This window comes from Cheilinus undulatus, linkage group 1 (genome assembly GCF_018320785.1).
Source record: "Cheilinus undulatus linkage group 1, ASM1832078v1, whole genome shotgun sequence".
In the NCBI taxonomy this organism is placed as follows: Eukaryota; Metazoa; Chordata; class Actinopteri; order Labriformes; family Labridae; genus Cheilinus; species Cheilinus undulatus.
This window is the reverse complement of record NC_054865.1, coordinates 50,128,274-50,152,072: the sequence shown is the minus strand read 5'-3', so window position 1 is coordinate 50,152,072 and position 23,799 is coordinate 50,128,274. Positions and strand designations below refer to the sequence as shown.

At 38.8% G+C, this 23,799-nt stretch overlaps 1 protein-coding gene across 1 annotated transcript in view; it reads right to left on the bottom strand.

Annotated features, from left to right (window-relative positions):
• Positions 1–3,945: 3,945 nt before the first annotated feature.
• otog (otogelin) overlaps positions 3,946–23,799 on the bottom strand; it is a 72,328-nt gene continuing 52,474 nt past the window's right edge. Inside the window, exons 40-53 of the mRNA XM_041780397.1 lie at positions 23,458–23,646; positions 22,947–23,156; positions 22,707–22,811; positions 20,923–21,027; positions 20,723–20,824; positions 20,513–20,611; positions 18,552–18,592; positions 18,047–18,122; positions 17,581–17,759; positions 14,609–14,713; positions 14,328–14,447; positions 12,360–12,405; positions 5,910–5,989; positions 3,946–5,549 (exon numbers count right to left, since the gene is read on the bottom strand). Of these exons, the coding sequence (XP_041636331.1) occupies positions 5,349–5,549; positions 5,910–5,989; positions 12,360–12,405; positions 14,328–14,447; positions 14,609–14,713; positions 17,581–17,759; positions 18,047–18,122; positions 18,552–18,592; positions 20,513–20,611; positions 20,723–20,824; positions 20,923–21,027; positions 22,707–22,811; positions 22,947–23,156; positions 23,458–23,646 (1,658 nt within the window). The 3' untranslated portion in view covers positions 3,946–5,348. The remainder of the gene's footprint in view (positions 5,550–5,909; positions 5,990–12,359; positions 12,406–14,327; positions 14,448–14,608; positions 14,714–17,580; positions 17,760–18,046; positions 18,123–18,551; positions 18,593–20,512; positions 20,612–20,722; positions 20,825–20,922; positions 21,028–22,706; positions 22,812–22,946; positions 23,157–23,457; positions 23,647–23,799) is intronic.

The following is a 23,799-nucleotide window of genomic DNA, read 5'->3' as shown; positions in this document are numbered from 1 at the left end:
AGGAGTAGCTGTTATTACCTGGATTTGATTGCATTTCTATATATTTTGATACTTTCTTTAGGTTATTATTATCTTCCATGCTAGTAGTAGTGGAAGTATGTAGTAATAAATAACTTCCCCTTGGTAATTTTAGTACTTAAAAACATTTTCATTTGATGAGTAATTTAATGACTGACAGTAATACATATCATGGCATCTATAATCATACTAGAAAAAGAGGAAGATAAACTTTATTGTCCCACAGAGTGAGAAATTTGTCTTGCTGCAGCCATAAGATAACATTGAAAAATACAGATTACACATGAAAACACCGACCTAAGACAATGAGTATCATAAATTCCACTATCTCAGAATTTTGTGGAAACTTCCATTTTTTTGTTAGTTATTTCTGTCACTCTGGTTCAGTACATACAACCACCATGGGGAAGACTGCTGACTTGACAAATGTTCAGAGGACAATCATTGACATTCTCCACAAGGAAGGTAAACCACAGAAGGTCACTGCTGAAGCCTCTGAGGACAGCCTGCCCTTTCAGCAAAGTATATTCATGGAAAGTTGACTTAAAGGAAAAGTGTGGTAAGAAAAGATACACAAGCCACAAGGGTGAGCTCAGCCTTTAGAGGATTGTCAAACATAGCAGATCAGGGAACTTAGAGGAGCAAGAATCATCACACAGACAGGTCCAGGAAATGGGCTTCAAGTGCCATGTTTAAGTGTTGAGCTAATCTTGATCCACAGACATTATCAACGTCTCACTTGGATTAAGGAGAAAAAGAACTGTTGCTCAGTGGTAAGTCCTATTTTCAGAGTAAATTTAACTATTCACTCTGAAATCACAAGTGACTTAGAGAAAATGTTATTGCAAAGTCAGGGAATGGATATGAAAAAAATTCTATGGCAGTGAACATCACCGAGTTCAGTTCAATCCAATATGGCACGTGCCAATCTGCCTAGATCAGGCCGTCCTCACAAACTGAGTGACTGTGCAAGGAGGAGACTAGTGAGAGAGGCCACCAAGACACCTATGACTACTCTGAGGGAGGTACATAGAGGTTTTTTCTGGTCAAATTATATTGACCATGATTGATTTAGAAAATGAATAAAAGGGTAAAACATCCATGGGGGAATACTTTTTATAGGTACTGTAACTGCCTCACCTGCTGCTTTTGTTTACCTGTTTGCAGTGAAAATAAACCATACCAGTGGCTGCCACTTCATTCTCCTTAAACATTGCTGATTGGTCTGCTAATTTTTCAGACCGGGGACAATCATTTCAGAGTGACGCTTTGCAAGATAGATCTTCCTGATGACAGACACTGAATCCATCAGCTTTGCAAGGTTATGATGCTCAATGAACAGAAGTTTATTGGCTTAATTTATTAACACAGGAGGTTGCTGCTTGGCTGTGCCCCCTTTACATCAGCTACACTGGGTTCTAGTCTAACCAAGTGTTTAAAAGCTCAATCAAGTGCTTTTCAGCCCCTCAAGGGCAGAAAGACACTTAAAACATTTAAAGAATGACCAAAGAAATGCATTATCTTTAAAGCCCACCATCCTGTTACATAGTAACAGACAAACTGTTTAGTTTTCCAAAGAAAATATTTATTGAAAATGCAAAATGTACATTTGTATGATACAAATCCTCTGAACTATCCGAGTGGGTTACTCTGACATTAGCACATTTTAGTTCACAGAGAAACATGTCGATATTTCCTGTCTTTGGGATAAAAACTTGTTAAAATCAAAGTATTGAGTCCTGTTTGGTCTATTTGCGCTCTTGTTGGGTAAAATAACATCCTCTGTGTTCATAATCAGAACGGCTGTGCTCTATCAAACTCCAATAAATAAATAAAGTGCTCCAAATACAGCTGGATCCAAAGCAATTAATATGCTTCACTAGCCTCGATTATATAAAGTATATATTAAAATCACTACATTTACAGTTTATTTTCATCTTTCTAAAATGACATCCAAAAATTTGATATTTTAAATCATTTTTCAAAACAGTAATGTACAAAAAGACGGCACAACATGAGGGTGTCAGCAAAATGACTGTAAAATCTTAAAATCTTTACTTCTCAGCCGATTAAGCACAGACGCAAAATATCAACTTGCTCACTCTCTTGTGAAGATTATTCTTTCCTCTGCAGGCTGGCAAGTAAATGAACGGACAGCAGGAAGGTACAGCATCAGTGACGTGTTTCAGCTACTCATTTTGATGACAGTTAAATATTATAAGCACATTCAATAACAATAAACTGCCCTGGTTTTTCAAATCATAGGCAATCAAGTGCTTTAAGACAAACATTTTTTAACTTTCTACAAGCAATAGGAACAACTTTCTTTGGCCTCTGCTCTGTAGCTTTTTTCATCATTGCAATTAGTTTTTAAATCAAATTCCAATCAGTTATCATCTTTATCTTAACCTCAGAGAACGCTGACTCACCAGGACAGGACACATATGTTTCTGACACCCTCATATTAATTTCAGACATAGGGGCACAACTTTACTGACAATATCAATCTTCAGTTTGTAGGAGAGGGATAAAGATGCGAAACGGGCTGATCAAAATTAAAATACAGCTATTCGTTATCCGTTTCTTCTGCCAAAAGCAATTATAGAAACATCTTTTGATAAATATTTACAGAAGAAGGATTACATCTAATAAGATCTTCAGCTAATGTTGGTTGTTTGCAACCTGGGCTATTGGTTCCCAGCCTGGGGTCTGGGCCTCTCTGAAGGGTGCCAAAGATATCAGGAGAGGTGCTAGGCCTTGTCTGCATGAGGTCGTCTAAATCATATTAGCATATATGTATATCAGCCTATCAAAACACTCTAAACTTACTGGGTAGTTCTTTTATTGTGAGGAAAAAGAGCTGTTAAGCCGTGTATGCTGGGATATTATCAGTAAAAAATTTGAATTTATGTCAATTTTTGATAGAATTTCTGAGTAATGTGTCAGTCCTTTTAGAGCTCTGAGGAAGAAGAGTTGGGAAATACTGACCTAAGCTGTGGTTTAATGACAGCAGGCTTTACAGTTTTTCATAATTGCTAAAACACGATTGCCTTTGACCCCCACCATTTCATCAGTGCAAAGATGATGTAACGTAAAATCAAAGCTGTAAATCTTGGAAGTGTGCTGGAGTGTTTTGATTGTGGCCCATTTCAAAAAGGAGGTTCAACAAACTCTGAGTTGATCTATCCTCAGATGAGAAACACTGAATTGTCCATTTCAGAACAGCAAATATGAGTTAGGAAATCAATTCTGAGTAGGTTAACTCTGAGTTCAGTGTGGGCAACAAGACTATGAAGACATCATCAATAGAGTCCTGGTACAACGATTAACCCAGGTAATAACAAAAGGTCCTTTAACTTTAACTCAAACTAGATATTCTCTGTACTTCTTTATTTATTTTTTGGAAATGAAAAACAAAAATACTGCTTAAGGAGCACATGACGTATAGCCAAAAAAAAGCAAGATTTGTAAATTCATAATATTAAAAGATTTATGTCATCATTTTGTGAGAATAAAATCTCAAATTCTAAGATCCAAGTTGTAAATTTACAAGATTCAAGTGATAAATTAACAAAGTTAAAATTCAACTTGATGGTAAGATGTGATCATCTACAGTAGACTTTAATATGTAGTTTAAGCTGTAGGATGGTCCTGGCCTTCATTGCTACCAAAATCAGTTAAAATCTCACAGATTCAGTTTGAACACTTTCAATCAGGATCATAATGGTTTGTTAATGTAGATTATAATGACAACTTATAAAGCATACAAACACTGGCTATTCAGGATAAACCATTTTTACTCTGCCAAGGAGATTATGTGATCAGCAGGGTTTGTTAGTTAGTTTGTTAGCAACATAACTCAAAAAGCTATGGACAGATTTTGATTACATTTTCAGGAAATGTCAGGAATGGCATAAGGAAGAACTGATTAGATTTTGGGTGTGATCCAGATCACCGTCTGGATCCAGGAATTTTTTAAAGGATTCTTTACTATTGGGAGATAGGGCTAATGGTGGAGGTCTGCGCTCTCTGAGTGCTTTTCTAGTTATAAAAGAAATTTGCAAATTGGCCATATTTTATCTGCCTGGTTTATTCTACATTTTTTTTATCCAAGATATTACAATTTGAATACAGTAAATGTATAACTTTGATATCATAAATTGGCTGCTTTTTTCAAGAAAATATAATGTACTCCCAAAGCTTATTTGATTTTCTTCAAACTGCTGACATTTGGGCACTGGTTTTATCCTCAGCATAATGTTGCTTTTAAACTGAAATACGCTCCCCTTTATCCTTTTAGTTAATTAGTCTAATTAAATTGACCTCCACCGTTGTTAATGTAACTTCAGGTGGAGTATGCAGCCACTTCCTCTATGCTCTTTGATGAATACATGCCATGTTCTGTAGAAAATGTATGTTTAATGTAGTTTAGAGACTTTGCATCATATAAAACATAGACTTCTATTCAGAATAAACAATGTGGCTGAAATAAACTGAATGAATGAAAGACATAAAGCTGAAATGACACCTCGTTTCTGACTGTCAGAGGGAGGAGAGAGAGAAAAACTGCAGGTTTTCTGAAGAAAGGCTGCTCCTGACCAGGTTAACTTCACAGATTCAGTTACCACAGTAACTGTCTCAGAGCTTTAAAACAGGCCTGAATTGCCTCTCATTCTTGGAGTTGAGTTTCCTTCTTCTCTGAAACAGAAATCTTTAACTTCCCCTCATCCCAAGGTTAACAAACTCAAGGTTTTCACTACAACTACTTAATAAAAAAGGCCCAAGGTGTGCAAAAGGTTGTGTCCTTTCAATATCTATTTAGGAAATCTTAACGGTGTTTCTTGCAATCATGTCATCTTTTGTAATGAACTTTACTTTACTTTTCTGTCTTACAACAAACTAACTTTTTCCTGGAGTGATCATTAACCACAGTATTTTCTATTTTGCTCTGAAGTGTTTGACTTTTGAATGCTGTGTATATGGTGTGAGAACAAAGCTCAATTCTTTGACCTCAGTCAGAGGTTTTGTGAAAGTAGCTTAAAAACTGGGTTTTGTGTTGATAATTTAAAGAAAGGGAAGGAAGAGTTCAAGAAATGTGTCTTAGCAATTGTGAAAAACTGTAGTTTTGAGCTTTCTGCTTAGTGAAATGGCTCTTAAGCAACTCTGAAGTACCACCTACCTGCCAGCACCACTGAATAAAAGGTTAAGAACCAGACAGCCAATCACAGCTCAGTATTCCTCTCTCTGAACCCCCCTTAAGCAACATTTCTCTTTTTCTCACTCTCAGTTCAAATGTTGTAGATTGAAACACTGTACATGTTGATCTGATTTTAGGACCACTGGCAGGAGCAGTCTGTGGGCTCCTGGATTGTGTAGCTGACCCAGGTTGAGTTGCTGCTGCAGTAAAGCTGCACCGAGCGCCGCTGCAACCCCGTCTCTCTGCAGCACTTGCAGAAGCGAGCATATGTGTTGATGTTATAGTTGTAGATGCTGGCAGACGGACACTTCCCATCACATGACACGATGTTCACCTGTGAGACAAAGAGAGTTAGTCTAGATATCAGCTGTGTTTGTATCTTATGGTGTTGTTTATCTTGTTTGGACGCTTAACATTACTGAAAATGAAGACATGATCTCAAAGACTCCTCGAGACTTAAATAAAGGTTGAATAAAATAAAAAATCAAAAGTTTTCTGGCTTAAAATGTAAACATTTCTTCAAATAGAATGCCAGAGACTTTCCCTAAAAATGTAGATCTTTTATTACGTTATGATAGCAGAAAGAGCAAAATGTTCCAGGTTACCGCAGACACTCTGTCACCTGTGTTGACTGCTCTATTGTTCACGTTTTGCTAATGATCTCTAAAGGATCAGCGTTTTATCACAAACATACCGGCCTGTTGCTGCGACAGTCGTTCTTTCTGATGGTCATCCTCACTGTGACCTTCTGACACGACTTTCCGTCTTCTTTGCCTGGCCACAACAAACCAAATCAGTGTGAACAAAGTGAAGATGTGACATCTAACACTGAACATGTGACCTGCTGCATGTAGAGGACACAGCCAACACCAGTGAGTAAGAGTCTTGGATGCAGCAGATCATGCCCAAGGTGACAAACTGTTTTAGTGAATGGATGAGTTAGAAGAAATACAGCAGGGGTATTATTTATGAAAGCTTTTTAGTTAGAAAATTACAACAGACAAAGCTTTCCGGTTAGTACCATGAAAGACAAATGAAGAGTCCTGAGGCCTAGTCTATACATAGGTGGGAATTTCCACAATAAAGATTTTCTGTATGTTTTGGACGTTAAGTCATGTCCAAATGGTGTTTGAGGTCACTGAAAACACAAAACATATAGACAAAAGTATTTGGCCACAGCTGTAATAATTGAATTCAGGTGTTTCAATCAGACCTGTTGCAACATGATTAAAATCAAGCACCTAGCCATGCAGTCTCCATTTGCAAACATTTGTGATACAAATGAGTAATTCCTAAGAGCTCAGAGACTTTAAGTGAAGTACTGTGATGAATGACACTTTTGCAATTAACACGGTTTTTGAAATTTCCTCCCTGCTGGATATTCCACAGTCAACTCTGAGTGACATTGTTAGAAAGTGGAAGCATTTAGAAACAACAGAAACTCAGCCACAAAGCAGACCACATAAAATCCCAGCATTGGTCCATGACTGAGGGACAACCAACAAGTCTCTTCCCAACAAACACACTGAATTTTATTTATTTATTTTCTTTATTTTTCTTTATATTATTTTTTTAGTCTTATTGTTGTATCTAAATAATCAGATTTATTTCATTATACATCTATTATTTGTAGACTTATTTAATACGCAATTTTATATTATGTGTAAATATTTAATGCATTTTTATTTTTTATACTGCTTTGGCAGTAACTGATCTGTACATGACAATAAAGCAAACTGAAATTTAAATTGAAAATTGACTCCTAGGCACATAGTGTGTTAAAGTCACCAAAGCTCTGCTAATCCCAAGACTGAAGAGGTCTGAGCTTCCACTGACAATGTGAGCACAAAAACTGTGCAGCAGGAGCTTCATGGAATGAGTTTTTGTGGCTGAGCAGCTGCATGCAAGCCTCACATCAACAAGTCTTGATGGAGTGGTCTAAGCCAGTGATTTTCAAATGTTTTTTGCCCAAGGCACATCTGAGATCAATCTCTTCTTTAAATTTTCTTCCAGTATCTTAAGTTGATGCATAGTTGTAAGAATGTATGGTTGTTCAAATTCACAATGCTGCACCATTGGGGAATGACTGAATTACACAAATACATGCTAAAACGTATATTTTTTCAACATACTTTTCAGCCATATCCAACTTATTTACAGCTATTAAAGCAATCTACTCCACATGTCAGGACATGTAATTGAATACAATGGCAGTTGGCCAAATACTTTTGTCCATTCTGTGTACCTCTATGAAAACTCCTTTCAATAAAGGAGTGAAGATTTTTAGAAACTCCGTTTACAGCTTTCATGTGTAAACAGGGAAAAGAGTTTTGGCCTTGACACATCACACTGTGTGCCGGTTTCTCTTGCGATTGATGTCACTAGTGTGTGAAGTGTGATGTTCCAAGAAAAAAAAATCCACCTAATTAAATGCAACTTATAACTGCATTAAGTCAACAACTCTAAAGTCAACAAAACAAATTTTGTAAAAACTTTACACTGTAACATTATGAAGTTGGTTTGTAAAATGTGGCTAAAATTAGCTGTGCTAGCACCACCAGTCTTCAATCTTTTTGCAGGTTAACGCCCACCTTCCCTCACAGATTACCTTCACTCAACACTCCGGTTATATAGTTATAACCTAAAACGGCCCACGCTTTTCAAAATCAAAACAGCACTATAATGTTCTTACAAGATGCTATCAGTGCACAAATATAACAAAAACACCCACCTGTGTGGCCTAGGCCTCAATGAGACCAGTTTCTAAAAATATAAATGGATGATGAGATCCTTCATGCATCTATTGTGTGAAGAAATGACTTTAAATGTATTAAACATGTTTACAAAACACAAAAAACACTGACATTGTCCATCAACTTTTATGCCATAAAAAGAAAAAAAAAATATAGAGTGTAAATTTTAAGCTGAAATCTGTGGCATTTTGTTGTTCAATAATAGGTAGGGGTGTGAGCCAAAACAGTTCAACAAATGCCACTCTCATGAGTCATCAGCAGCAGGGCTGGCAGTATTTTGATGAAGAAAATGGAGATAAAGTTGTATGACTTCAGTGTTGGGTGAAACTGGCCTAACAACTGGAGCAACACAGTCACATTTTGCATGATAATGTGAAAGTCAACCTGCAAAGAGGACTGAAGGCCAGTGATGTTGCCACTGCTAGAGTTAAACGCAAACAACAAACTAATCTAACATTATTCAGGTGATGTCAATCTTAAAAAAAACTGTGCTCTAATATGACTGTTTGGAGATGATGCACCATTTCACACAACTATGACTTATTTCCTTGTAATATTTTAGTCAAATTTTGATGAAAATTCTAGTAATTTTTAGATTTTCTATTTTTGCATTTTATTAGTTTTTCGGTATTTGTCCTTGTGTTTGAATAAGTGATTTACAGTACCTTTTAAAAGGTTTCCACCCCCTTGGATATTTTACCTTTTTATTGGTTTTACAAATCAGTCATGGTCATTAAAATTTGGCTTTTTTGACAAAAAAGCCTCTCTAATGTCAAGTGAAAACAGAGTTTTACAGAGTAATACCAATTAAACAGAAACATGTAATCAGGCTTGAACATCTGGACACTGCAATTTTACTCCATTTTTATTTGCAAAACTGCTCAAGCTCTGTCAGGTTGCACAGGGATCTGGTGTGAACAGCCAGTTTCACGGCTAGCCACAAATTCTCTATTGGATTTAGGTCTGGGCAATGACTCGGCCACTCCAGAACATTCACCTCATTGTCTTTAAACCATTTCTGTGTAGATTTCGCTTTACCTTTAGGTCATTGTCTTGCTGGAAAATAAACTTCTCCCAATCTGTAGTTCTCTTGCAGACTGAATAAGATTGTCCTCTAGAATTTCCTATATTTTGCCACATTCATTCTACCTTTACAAGCCTCCCAGAGCTGGCTGTTGAGAAGCATCCTCCACAGCATGATACTGCCATCATTGTCATTCACAGTAGGGATGGTGTTTTGTGGTGATGTGCAGTGTTGTGTGTCTGCCTGACACAGCGTCTTGTCTGATGGCAAGAAAAGACCATTTTGGTCCCATCAGACCAAAGAACTTTCTTCCACTTGACCATGGAGTCTCCCACATTCCTCTTGGTGAACTCTAGTCCAGATTTAATCTGAGTTTTCTTCAACAGTGGCTTTCTCTGTGCCACTCTCCCATGAAGCTTTGACTGGTGAAGAACCTGGGCAACAGTTGTCTCTCCAGTTGTCAGAGTCTCTCTCATCTCAGCTGCTGAAGCTTGTAACTCCTTCAGAGTAGTCATAGGTGTCTTGGTGGTCTCTCTCACTAGCCTCCTTCTTGCACAGTCACTCAGTTTGTGAGGACGGCCTGATTTAGGCAGATTTACACATGTGCCAAATTCCTTCCATTTCTTGATGATGGATTCAACTTAACTTCAGGGATGTTCAGTGCCTTGGAATGTTTTTAGTATCTATCCCATGACTTATACTTTCTAATAACCTTTTCTCTGAGTTGTTTTGAGTGTTCTTTTGTCTTCACAGTGTAATGGTAGCCAGGAATACTGACTAACCAGTGTTACTTTTAAAGGGGGTGAATATGCAGTCACTTATTTTACATTACATATTTTTTGTTTAACTGAGCTATCTTTGTAGAAATCTATTTTGATATCAAAGAGGTTTTCGCATTTTTTTGGACAAAAAAGGCCAAATTATATTGACAATGATTTATTTATAAAACCAATAAAGGGGAAAACATCCAAGGGAGTGAATACTTTTATAGGCACTGCAAATATCTCATTATCTTCGCAGAATCTTATCTCATAACTCAGTTTTTATTCTTAATTATTAAAATTCTTTAAAACAAAAATGGCTTTGTTTTTTTTGGGGTGTTTTAAATGTCAGTTCATTCATTGTACAATGCCTCACAGAGCAGCTTCAGTCTCCCACACAGCTCCATCTGGTAGCTGAGCAGCACTACAGCATGCAGATCTTCTACAGCAGCTACAAGTCTGGTGAAAAGAACCCCACATCAACCACAATCAGAGTCTACAGACACATACAGACTTCTACGCCCGACTACTGGGCCACTACCAACAGTACATTGTTGGCAATCAACAATGCACTGCCCAGACAGTGCTAAATGGGGGAAAGAGTTTAACTGTGGTGGATATGAACGTGATCCACAGGGAGGGGCGGGGGGTACCAACTTGATCCTGTCCTCTCAAGTGTGACATCATCTTGGGCCAGAATAAGGATCATGCCTCAGCCTCCTTTATGCAGTTATTTTCTAACCTTTATATAAATGTTTAGGACCTTATTTTAAGGCATAAATGTCCAAAAGGGGGGGGGGGGTGTGTGTCACTTATAGAATAACAGCTCATTTAAGCAAGTTGTAACATCTATAGCAAAGCAGGGTATTCTAATATTCAAAATATGTTAATATTTTTGTTGTTTATGAATTCCTTCAGATTTTGGAAACCCTTTACAATAAGGCACACAAAAACAGGCAAGAAATGAATGAGTATCTAACTGCTAGAGAACGAAAGAGTGAACGCATTACTAATGATAAAATAGTGAGTAACTACTCAGTAAGATGCTTTATAAATGAGACTTAAAAGGAGTAACTAATGAATTATATCCCATCGTTTTCAGGATAAGGCGTTGACATGCACACAGTAATTCATTTTCCATGCAGCTTTGTTGCAGACTTGTGATTCTGATGATGCACAAATGTCCGTTGGGGGTCGGGAAGAGGGGACAGTCAAATGAATTTATTTTGGATCTTTATGAACAGGTCTGCTTTGATTTAAAGATGAATGTAAAAAAAAAGTGGAAAAAAAGATTTTACATACAGTATTTCTGTTGCTATTTTATAATTTGTCCATTTTTGGTCATAAACACCCTGCGTATGACAATTTAAATTAAAAAAAGAACATAAAAAGCAAAGTTATTGCTTATTATTGAAATATTCAGACTGTGATCATCCCTTTCAGTGATAACCAATTTGCATGTACTACATTCAGCATTAGTTCATGCAGGACATGGTAGTCATACACCCAGCCTTGACCAGCCAGCTGATCCCAGTTATTGCCCCCAGCTCCCACAACCAATCACAGCTCTTTCTCTCAACAAAGCGGTGTGTTTGATTGTGACACACTTCTCACTAATCCCTGCTTGCATTAATGCTGATGTAACACGCTGCTGCTGTCAACCCTCGTATTCAGAGTCATGCTAATGTGGATTCATTTCCTTTGAACGAATTCTATTGTATTCAGCAGACATTGTCATTAATGTACCTATCCGCGTGGGGGTTTCTAGCTATACACTCTCTGGGAAGTTAAAGCACGCTGTTTGACTAATCCAGGGAGCATCTTTCTCTGCCAAGTAAAACTGTATATTAATTTGGTAATAAAATTAAACAAGGAGTAACTCAGTATCTACATGTTAACCAATGGGTAACTATTAGATAAGTCCTCAATTGTCTCTTGTTAACCAGCAGTTATTCACTCACTCAATAATGTGTAACTTTGCCAAATTTATGTCCCTTGTTGTAAAGTGTTACCCAGAATTCTACAAAGCCCTGAAATGAGCCGCATTTGAGAGGACTCTTCAGCAGAGGGGATATTTAATGTTCCAGTGACACTTTTCTGTTTAATTTCATCCTGTTTTTTGGAGGGAGTACATTGTTGAATATCAACAATGGCACTGACAAGCCTTGTTGTTTTTGTACCTCGTTCACAGTTTGTGTTAACTGTGGGAGTCAGGGGGCTAGTGGGGAAAGGGAACAGAGAGAATCCAGTACCTGGTGGGATTGGTACATGATGGTAAGCTGCAGCACATAAACCACAAACCCACTTTGCATTCAGTCAAATGCTTTTCAGTGACACATTCTCTAATTTGCTTTAATAGTTTTCACCGGTTTCACTGAGAAGCATGCTGACAGATCTCCCTAATCTGAATAAACAGAAGATAAGTACAAGAACTGGGACCCAATTCTGACAACGTGGATGATTTTTGGACTGAAACAGACAAACTGAAGGACAAACATGTTGGAAACATGTTGAGCAGCAGATGAAGGTGCCCTTCAGTGTCAGCTGCAGCCTACAGAGCTACGCTAACTAAACTAACTGATACTATTCAAAGATCAGATACTCACATGTCTTGCAGCATCCGTCCATATAACTTACGACAGTTCCACCGATCTGAGTGCAGATAAGAGCCAAAATGTTAAGAAAATAAAGAAAATATTCTCTAGTGTGAAGTCTCCTGACCAATATCATTCAAGGTTGACATTTAGATTAAGATCTCACGTCCTGTCCTGAATCTATTTCCTGCTTCAGCATTGATATCAGTTTAATTGGCATCAAAATCAAGTCTTTTGTCAAGTACTTTAATGTATACAAAGAATTTCTTTGAGTATTGGTGCAAAAACAACAAATATTGAAGCTCAAAAAAGAAGAAACTTATAAACAGCAGCACTCCTACACTGTAAACCATGATAGCTATCCAGACTCACACAATTAGTCAACTTTACTGGACAGTCAAGTATATGTATTTATTACTGGGTTTTATTAGGTAATGTTGAATTGCAGGGTGAAGGAAATCTTTTAACTGTTTAACTGTTTCAAGTAAAGTCAACTCAAAGTGACATCTAAGGGCGGGGCTGCCAGTTTGCTAAATTTACACCAGTAGGTGGCAGTAACCAGGTTAAAGCAACTCTCAAACAAGCAGAAAAAGAAGAAGAAATTAAACAGCCTGAGCCATCTGCGTGTCTGCATGAGCCAAGTTTATCCGCGCTGTAAACAGAAGTGAGGACAACATAACATTTCTGTGTTTTCAACTTTTGTGCGGCTCTATTATGTTTTTGAAAATTATAAGATAAGACCTAAGTATAATAAGGTCTAGAATTGCTTATTTGCTCTGATTGTAAGAAATTTGCCATTTTGTTATATTGTGAAAATCCTTAAAAAATGTGTTTATCTTTGCACACATTTGGGTTGAGCATGATAAACTTCTGTTTTTCTACTTCAGCTGTTCTCGATAAAATAGTAGAAGAGAAACCATACATCCAATCAAATGGCTTGTGCTGGAGAAACCACACAACTGTCCTGTACTATAAGACCGAACAGTTGAAGGTTGTTAAAAAAAAAAAAAAAGCTGAGTTGCGTTGACTTAAAAATCAGAAATTCTTTCTTTTTCTTTTAAGATGTATTTTTGGGTCTTTTCATGCCTTTATTAGATAGAGGAAGAACAGCGGATAGACTCAGAAACAGGAAAGAGAGTGGGGAGAGACATGCGGTAAAGAGCCACAGGCCGGATTCGATCCGGGGCCGCCCGTGTGTATGGGTAGCGCCTTAAACCACTCGACCATCTGCACGTCCAGTAATTGTTATTTCAGCTCTATTTTTCTCTGTTGGTAGGACAATTGTTCAGTTTTAAGTAAACAGTACTCAAACAATTGAAGTATTTTTGTCATTGTACACAAATTATTTGATAAGAGTCTTAACAGAATGCCTTTGGGCATTAGACACTTTTGCACCATGAGTGAAGTTACTGACTCAGTTAGAGAAGTCCCCCTGTAGGGCAAAACGACAATACACTAAGAATGTTGTATTGTACATGATGGTTCAGTCAGTTTTTGTTGCTTGTAGTCACTTTAGTTGGCCTACCCACAAATATTCAAGATTAAAGTATGTGATATAAATAAGGGACTTTAAATTGCCTATTTGTATGAAATAGGTATTACTTGTACACTTCACTTAGTCATTTATACATTTAAATGTATTTATCAAGTGTTAATTCTAAAGTATTCTTAGTTAAATAAATTCAAGTGCAAGTGCACAACACTAAAAAAGAGCTTTTTAAAATACAACGCAATATTTTATTTACTTTGCTGAGATTAAAAAGTTGTTTTACTTTTTTTTTTTAAAGGCATTCAGTTTTCTAAAGGTTTACTAATTGGGTTTTACAGTGTACAGTCAAGGAACAAAAATTAAGAATTAGGTACAGTACGTAAGTCTGGACAAGAAGATTGAGGGATTAATTTCACTGCCTACACACTATTTGTATGACTTATTTCAGTAACTCTGGGTTTGTGTGTGCGTTTGTGTTGCTGCACGCTGACCTTCATACACTCTGTTTCATTGAACGGTGGGCAGCTGAAGGAGTAGGAGATGAGCGTGGGTCCAGACAGAGTGTCAGTGCAGTCAAACTTCATACAGTTTGATACCCAGGATCTCCCCGGCTAAAAATACACAAACAGTGCTGAAATCAACAACAGACAGACCGGGGAAAGCAAGGCCGTACTGACACTGACCCCTGATAAACTTGGTTAAGAGATGGATCAAAAATTGGTTAAAGCAACAGATTGGATTTTTGATAACGTATATGAAGTCAACCGCCTACCTTATAGAGAACTGTTGTCCCATTCTCATGCTCATAGAGGCAGGAAATATTCTTACAGACTCCACAGCACGTCGACTGATCCTTTGGAGGGATGTACATCTGATTCTGAAATACATAAGTTAATGTCAAGTGTATGAAAAAATGTAACTTTTTAGATAAGAAAATATGTTTATGTTTCTAAATGTATGCTTGTTTGTAGAAAAGACAATGGGTAAATAAAAGTTGTGATATTTAATTATTTAGTTCTTCTGCTAAGAGTTACTAGCCTGTTTTAGCCAGGTGATACATCCCCCCCCAAAAACAAAATGGGTCTAGGGTTTCTAAAAGGTGGCAGGGGATTATGTTTCCACACTACCACCCACTAAGTCTATCAAACTGATAGAGGAACTGAAAATCTGACCCATAAACAAAAATAGGCGGGAGTCATTTTTCCAATAAGTGAAATAAAATATTTTTGATTTTCCCTCTCACACACAAACCAAAAGCCCTGAAACAAAATAATCTCTTTTTCCTTAAACTCAAACACAAATAGAGAGCGCCAACTGATGGTGTTGACCCTCACACACTCAAAACCCAACCCAAACTGAGCAGCAGCCTGCTTCCTATATAGCCTCCCAGCCCTGCTGATTACCAACAGCTCTCAGCTGGGAGCAGCCACCTCAGGTGCCCCAAGTTTGCCTAAATGAGCAGGGTGAACTTTCACTGAGTTTTTGTGGGGAAAAAGTAATCTAGTTTCTTAAAAATCTAACAATTCATAACATAGGACATCTCTGATTTCACACTAAACTGGTCTGAACTAAACAATATGCCTGTTATCCCATTTACTGATTTAACCTTCTCTGTAATCACCAGACAACACTTTACTGATCCCTCATCAGATCATCAGACACAGCCAGAGGCACTTCATGCACTGATCATGAGTGTCATAAGACCCTAAAGTCATATGGTGCTGTGGAAAAGTAATTGCCTCATTCCAGATTTGTTTTGTTTGCATACTTGTCAGACTTCAATGTTTCAGATTATCAAACACATTTTAATATAAGACAAAGATAACCTGGAAAATACAAAATGCAGTTTTTAAATGATGATTTCATCTATTAAGGGGAAAAAAGCCATCCTAACCTACCTGCCCTAGGGCTGGGCAATTATGGCAAAAATCAAAATCACGATTAACTGGGCTTTTTACCTCGATTAAAATTAATGAACAATTATTCCACCCCCAACCTCCGACTGTTTGAGAGAGGAGGTTGGGGGTGGAACATGCAGAGATTAAAAATGTATGGTTATTTATCGAGATAATGGAAATCAAAATACACAGCTGAAATAAAACTACCTGGCTGCCTATCATGTGACTACACAGCTAGCTGTTGGTTTTTAAGGGGGTGGTGTATTAGTAAAAGGAGATATTACAGGGGAAAAAAATTGAAATAATTGACCTTGCAGGTTTTTGTCGATTATAGGCCCTAAATGTTGGTTTCGATTATTTTTCGATTAATTACCCAGCTCTAACCTACCCTATGTGAAATAGTCATTGCAAACTAAACCTAATGGCTGGTTGTTCCACCCCTGGCAGCAACAACTGCAAGCAAGCGTTTGTGATAACTGGCAATGAGTCTTTCACATCCCCGTGGAGGAATTTTGGCCCACACTACTGTGCAGAATTGTTTTAATTCAACCACACTGGAGAGTTTTCTAGCATGAACAGCCTGTTGAAGATCATGTCCCGGCACCTCAATCAGATTTAAATCTGGAGAGGTGGACTTGCTGTTGTGTTTGGGATCATATTCCTGCTGCATAACCCAAGTATGCTTGAGCTTGAGGCCATGAAGGCTGGACATTCTCCTTCAGGATTTTTCTGGCAGAGAGCAGGATCCATCAGTTATGGCAAGTGGTCCAAGCCCTGAAGCAGCAAAACAGCCCTAGACCATGTTAGACTGTTTGTATGTACTTTTTATGAAATTTTGTGTGAGTTTTACTCAAGATGTAATGGGAAAAGGTTAACTTTTGTCTTGTCAGTCCACAGAATATTTTCTCAAACGTCTTGGGGATCATCAAGATATTTCTTGGCAAATGCGGAGATGAGCCTTTGTGTTTCTTTTGCTCAGCAGCAGTTTTGGCTTTGGAACTCTCCTATGGATGCCATTGTTGCCCAGTCTCTTTCTTATTGTTGACTCATGAACACTGACATCAACTGGTTCAAGTAAGGCCTGCAGGTCTTCAGATGTTGTTCGGGTTCTTTTGTGACCTCCTGGATGAGTTGATATGCTCTTGGAGTGATTCTGGTAGGTCGGCCACTCCTGGGAAGGTTCACCACTGTTTTAAGTTTTCTCCAATTGTGGATAATGGCTCTCACCATGGTTAGCTGGAGTTCTAAAGCCTTAGAAATTGCTTTGTAACCCTTTGCAGACTGATAGATGTCAATGACTTTGGTTCTCATCTGTTGTTGAATTTCTTTGGATGGTGCCTTCATATGTTGGTTTAAGACCATTCAGCCAACTTCACTTTGTCAGACAGGGTTTTTTTTTTGATATCTGGATTTCACTGGTCTGGCATAATCAGACCTGGGTGTGGCTGTGAATTTGAACTCAGAGATCCAAAAAATGTGGATGATCACAGTTAATTCATGATTTAATAAGGGGGAAGGATTACCTTTTCACATAGGGCCAGGTAAGTTTGGATGTTTTTTCCCTTCATAGATGAAGTCATCATTTAAAAACTGCATTTACTCTGGTTATCTCTCTCTAAAATTCAAATTTGTTTGATGATCTGAAACATTTTAGTGGGACAAATATGCAAAAATCAAACACACATTTCTTGTTTAGACACTACACTCACACATTACTCCCACACTGAGATCTAAACAAAAGGATCACTTATTCAGTGCTAAAAAAAAAAAAAAAAAAAAAAGCCAATGCTGTTATACATGTTGTGCTGTGCAGTGTTGTGCTGGTATGAATCTGTGGTGGTCTTACTGGTCGGCAGTGGGCGGAGCAGTTGACACTGCTGGTACGGAGCAGGTGGAAGCCGCTCGCCGGGTCCAGGTTACGGCTGCACTGCCGGCTGTGACACAAACCGTTTTCATCGTGCTCCACCAGAGTCTGGCCGGGACGCAACACGCTTCGCTCGCCAAACACGCAGACAGCCTCTCGCACTGAACAAACACAAAAACACAAACAGAAGCTGGTAAAAGGTTACAGTGCAAGTAGCTTCTGTGTTTTTCACTTGCATAGTTTTATGATGTTTGAATTTCATGTACCATTTTTTGCGTCCCTACATTTATCGTTTGTGTGTTTTTAACATTTGATATTGAGCCAGTTTTTATGTTTGCAATGAAATGTAAAATTTATGACTGTTGTTAAGAGAGAAAATATGAAGCATAAACTTGTTTAAGTTGGAATGTCTTTACTTTGAATATACACAAGTTATTGCAGTACTCACCACACTTGTATCTCTTACAGGCACACTGGTTCTGTGGGTCTGACAGGAAGGCTCGGTCCAACTGGGCAGCCTCTCCCTGCAGAAAAAGACACAGGGAAAAAAATCAAAGACACACAAAAACAGAAACACTCATAAAACACACAGAACTACCAAATATAGCATCTGACACCAGCATTAAACAGAACACAGACTAAGTAGGGCATCATTTTTCACCACATTGTCTTCTGGATCTTGTTCTTATTTCAACGTCCATGGGGGTTAATCTGACACAGAGTTGCTATACATGTTCAAACTCTGCATTAGAAATACATCTCCAAGGATTACCTGCAATCAGAACTGCCTCTTTTGCAAATAACAGCCCATGTATATTTTTATTATTAAGATTTTAACTTTTCTGAACTATTACAGTTTTTTTTCACCAGTATTTTGGGGGTTCATAGTTGTTTAAATAAATAAAAAAAACATAATCAGGGTTGAAAAAAGAAATAATGTTTAAATGACATACCAGGCCACATTTTGGGGAGGTGATCTTTTCACACGAACACTCTGAAAACAGAACAAAAAAAACAAAAAGGAATCATTTTCAGCTTCACACATTTTAGTTGTATTTAGACTTCAGGCTTAGACTATCAAACAACAAAACGTCTGTTGTTGTCGCCAGTCTGTGATAAACTATTATTGAATTGAATTTATTCGTAGTAAACCCTACTAATCTACTCTGAAATAAACTTGTTTTTCCTGGTAAGGGAACTGTTCATCCATGCCATATGGTTGAGAGACTCTCTCAAATCAATATCAAACATTTCTGTGATAATATTGATAGTGTAATATTCATGACTTAACTATTGATCTGATAGAACATGTCTGGAGCTTATTATTAATAAGCACTGAGTCGGTGTGGATAGGTCTCAATCAGGCTTACACATCTGGACACTGCAATTTTACTCCATTCTTCCTTACAAAACTGCTGAAGCGCAGGTTTCATGAGGATCAAGTGTGAACAGCCCTTTTCAAGTCCAGCAACAAATTCTCTATTGGATTAAGGTCTGAGCTTTGAGTCTACACACACATCCAACCAAGGAGGGCAGGTGCTGAGTCAAAAATGAGAGTAAGAATGAACAGAAAGACACCTCTTACACTGCAGGGCACCAAAAATACAATTATTTATTACACCAATGTAGTGGTGTTTCGAGCACTGCTGCTCGTCATCAGACTAAGAGCAACAGTGTCTGATGAAGAGCAACAGTGCTTGAAACATCACTACATTGGTCCAATAAAATTTGTATTTTTGGTGCCCTGCAGTGTGCGAGATGTCTTTCTGTTCATTGTCACTCCAGAACATTCACCTTGTTGTCCTTAAACCATTTCTGTGTAGCTTTCCTTGTATGCTTCAGGTCATTGTCTTGCTGGAAATAATTCTTCTCTTAAGCTGTCCTCTTGAACACGGAATGAGATAGTCCTCCAAGATTCTCCAATAATTTGCTTCATTCATTTTACCCTCTACCTTTACAAGCCTTCCAGGGCCAGTTGCTGAGAAGTATCCCACAGCATGATGCTGCCACCACCATGCTTCACAGTGGGGATGGTATGTTTGTGGTGATATTCAGTGTTTGGTGTCTGCCAGAAATAGCGTCTTGTCTGATGGCCTAAAATCAACATTTCTGTCTCACTAGACCAAAGAACTTTCTTCCACTTGACCATGGAGCTTCCCACATGCCTTTAGGGGAACTCTTGTTAAGATTTGATATGAGTTTTCTTCAACAGTGGCTTTCTCTTTGTCACTCTCCCATAAAGCTCTGACTGGTAAAGAACCCAGGCAACAGTTGTTGTATGCAGAGTCTCTCCCATCTCAGCTGCAGAAGATTATAACTCCTTCAGGGTAGTCATAGGTGTCTTGGTGGTCTCTCACTAGTCTCCTTCTTGCATAATCACTCAGTTTATGAGGACGGCCTGATCTAGGCAGATTTACACATGTGCCATATTCCTTCTATTTCTTGATGATGGATTTAACTGAACTCTGGGGGATGTTTAGTGCCTTGGAATCTCTTTTTATACATTCCCTGACTTATACTTTTCAGTAAACTTTTCTCTGAGTTGCTTGAAGTGTTCTTTTGTCTTCAAGGTGTAATGGTAGCCAGGTATGCCGACAAACCAGTGACTGGACCATCCAGACACAGGTGTCTTAATACTCATAGACACATTCACTGCACTCAGGTGATCCCAGTTTCCCTAGTTGTGACATTACTAGCACCAATTGGCACTTATTTTACATTACATATTTTTATCTAATTGGCATTACTTTACATTACTTTGTAGAAATCGCTTTTCCCTTTGACATTGAAGAGTTTTTTTGTATTTTTTATCAAAAAGCCAAATTATATTGACCAGGACTGATTTATAAAATCAATAAAAAAGGGTTAAACATCCATGGAGGTGAATACTTTTTATTGGTACTGTACATCGTACCGCATGTTTGGTTTGGACAGCAGCGACCCGGAGTGGAAACAGATGACACCGACATCCCGACAGGACAACTCAGCTGGGGACACCTGTAGGGCTCACACACTGAAAATACACACACATAAACAAAAGTTTAAAAAAACTGCTGCCATTTATACATTCAAAGTGAATGTAGCTTACTCTAAATGTAAGAACCAAAGGTGTCGGTGTCCTTACCACACTGGTATGTGGGGCAGCAGTGGTCAGTGGTGTTACCGTCCACTGTCAACACCTCGCCGTCCTGACAGGGTGGAGGCGTCTCAGCACAGGAAGAACACACTATAGAGAACACAGACATTTCATCCACAATCGGACTGGCTTTAACCTGCTGATCATTAACTGAAGGAATTATTAACATATGAAGAACATTAACTGACTGCAGATGTGGGCGAGGCAGCAGCTGCCGTCAGCTCGGGTGGCGATTAGAGTCTGGTCCTCTCTGCAGACAGGAACACCCGACTCACAGAGGTCAGGATCACACTCTGTAATACACACAAACAGACATCCCATCAGAAATAGTAAAGGAAAAGTCCAACATTTTCAGATATATGCTCTTTTGCTTTCTTGTCATGAACTTAATGAGAAGATGAATATGAACAGAGTTTAGTACAAGACAACAACCAGAGAAATATTAGCTTAGCAAGACAAAATAGTGGGAAACAGGTCTGTACAAGTTTACAATAAACACATTTTAACATTTGTCCACACCAAACAATGATCAAAATGAGACAGGTGTGTGATAAAAAAAAATCTTAAGTTCATGTAAAAATGATAGAATTTTTGTACAGGAGTGGCGAGCAGCCTGACGAGTAACAGAAAGACCTGGAATAGCTACCTTGGTCAGAGGAATTCATCAGTGTCAACAACCTATGTTTCACTGTAACCATGACTGTCTATCAGCGCCAGTATTTATGATTTAGATGCTTACAGTTTCACATGTCCATTGCATGGACTATATTTCATATCCAACACCCCATTGATGGTATTTTGAAGGAACAGAGCCTTTTAAAAACTCAGAGGGTTATCTGACAAACCTTCTGTCATGTTCATTACCAGAGCAATAAAACCTATGACTTTGTAGGTGTGCATAGCCCCAGGGAGTAAACTACACAATGCAGTCTCAACAGACAGCTGATGTTATTGTTCACTATACATGGAGCCAGTTTGTAAATTAAACTCTTGGTCAGTGCATTTTTTTTCAGGTCAGGTCAGGTATGGGAGCATATGCCAGCTCAGCATTTCACCACTTCAACCTGAGTCCTGCACTGCTCTGGCATCCTAACGGTCGTCTTTCAGGCAGGAGGATGTAGTGTCAGAAGTCAGAGGTGGAGCCACCACACTTCACAGCAACAGAATATAGGACAGACATTAGCTGGAGGATTCTGGAGCTCCGCGGGATCCAGAACCCTCCAGACCGCATCTCTACTCAACTAATCGAACGTGCTCTTAAAGTCAACATAGGCTGAAAGTAATCCTGTACTGAATTTTTAAAAGCACACAGTGAGAACCTGAAGTGCCAGGATATGGTCTACTGTAGACCTCTAAGGTGTAAAGCCTGATAGGTAGGTTGATGGTGCAACTGATCATTGATCCTGTTCAGCAGTATCAGTGCAAGGATCTGGCCCAGCACTGAGAGAAGTGTAATACCCCTGCAGTTGTTATATTATCCACATCACCCTTTCCCTTCTGGATCAGAAAAATTACGCCCCTCTTCCAGTCAGTAGGGATGCCCCTCTTCAATGCAGAGCTGATGAGCGCATGCAACCACAGGAGTGAGGTTTCACCATCTAACTTGAGCATGTAAGCTAGGATCCTGCACACACCTGGTGCGTTCCTGGGCTTCAGCTTGTTCACAGCCTGTCAAGTCTCCTCATCTGCAGAGGTTCTTTGCTCTTCTTTTTTTCAAAAAATGTCCAGTTCTGATCAAGCTGTGAGCTTACTGACTGATCGTTCTACTGCCTCTTTTCCTCAAATGATCCCGATTGGTCCAGTCATTCTCTGACTGGGTACTAGCACATCTGCTTGAAGCTCTGCAAGATGGATCTATTTGGTTACAGACAAGGAATCTGGCCAACCCGCCTGCTTTGCAGGAAAGCGACTAACACCCCTGATATCTACCGTTCTATTGATCAGACAGACATAGATTTATGAGTAAACTTACCACACATGTAGTCTGGACAGCAGGAGTCTTGTCTGTAGTAGGACACCAGCTTCTCTCCGTATTTACACTCAGGAGGGAACTGCTCACACAGGCTTTGGTTACACACTGCAGAAACAAATAGCACAACATCACATGATCAGTTTAATTATGCTCTGTTGGTGTTCGATCATTACAGTTAGCCTTTCTTTATTTAGGTATTGTATAAGTAAGTTAGATTCTCCGTGCAACTCATAGCCTCACCACAGACTCTCCTGGGGCAGCAGCTGGTGTCATCAGCAAGGCTGATGATCACCTCTCCTGCTCTCTGGCACACAGGAGACACCATGTTGGAGCAGTTGTACTCAATTGGAACAATGGTGTCATTATCACAGCGGTACATGCAGCAGGCATCTTTGGAGGCTTTCCACACCTCTCCGTGTGCACGAGGAAGACCTGAGCTGTCAGTGCAGGCTGCAGAAAATCACACAGAAAACACAAACAGAGACATGGCTTTAGTTTATGATCTTTTTCTTAAGTCTTTGCCGTTAAGGCTAGAATATTATCTAAATTAAAAGAATGAATGTAAAATTTTCGTACAGGGAGCATCTCTTCTTAAAGCTGGTAGCTTCTAAATAACATTAAAAATGAAAAGCATCTTCATCTGAATAACAGAATCATTAGCTCTATATTCACATGGTTAATCCCAACATCTCCTGAAACTATTACCAAATGATTTATCTCTATTGTTCAGACGGGTAAACTAATGTCTTACCACACTTCTCAGGTGAGATGCAAAGGGCCGAGTACGGCCGATGAAGAAGTGTTCCCTCAGGACAGACGCAGCCCTCCGTCAGTCCTGAACACTGGTCCGGGTCTGAGTCGAAGTCGTGGTTTGGGCAGGACTGAGATGTGCAGGCAGGGAGACAGGCCTGATACCGCAGAGTGTCAGGACACACGAACGCTGCAGGAAGAGGGACAAAACATGTCAGTAGCGCCAAACCACTCCAAACTAGCATTATGGGAAACCTCCTAGAGTGCCTTTAAATCATTGGTGAAAAGAAGTGTTCAAATGTTAGTGGGTTCTTCATGAATAATATTTAAAATGATGACAACA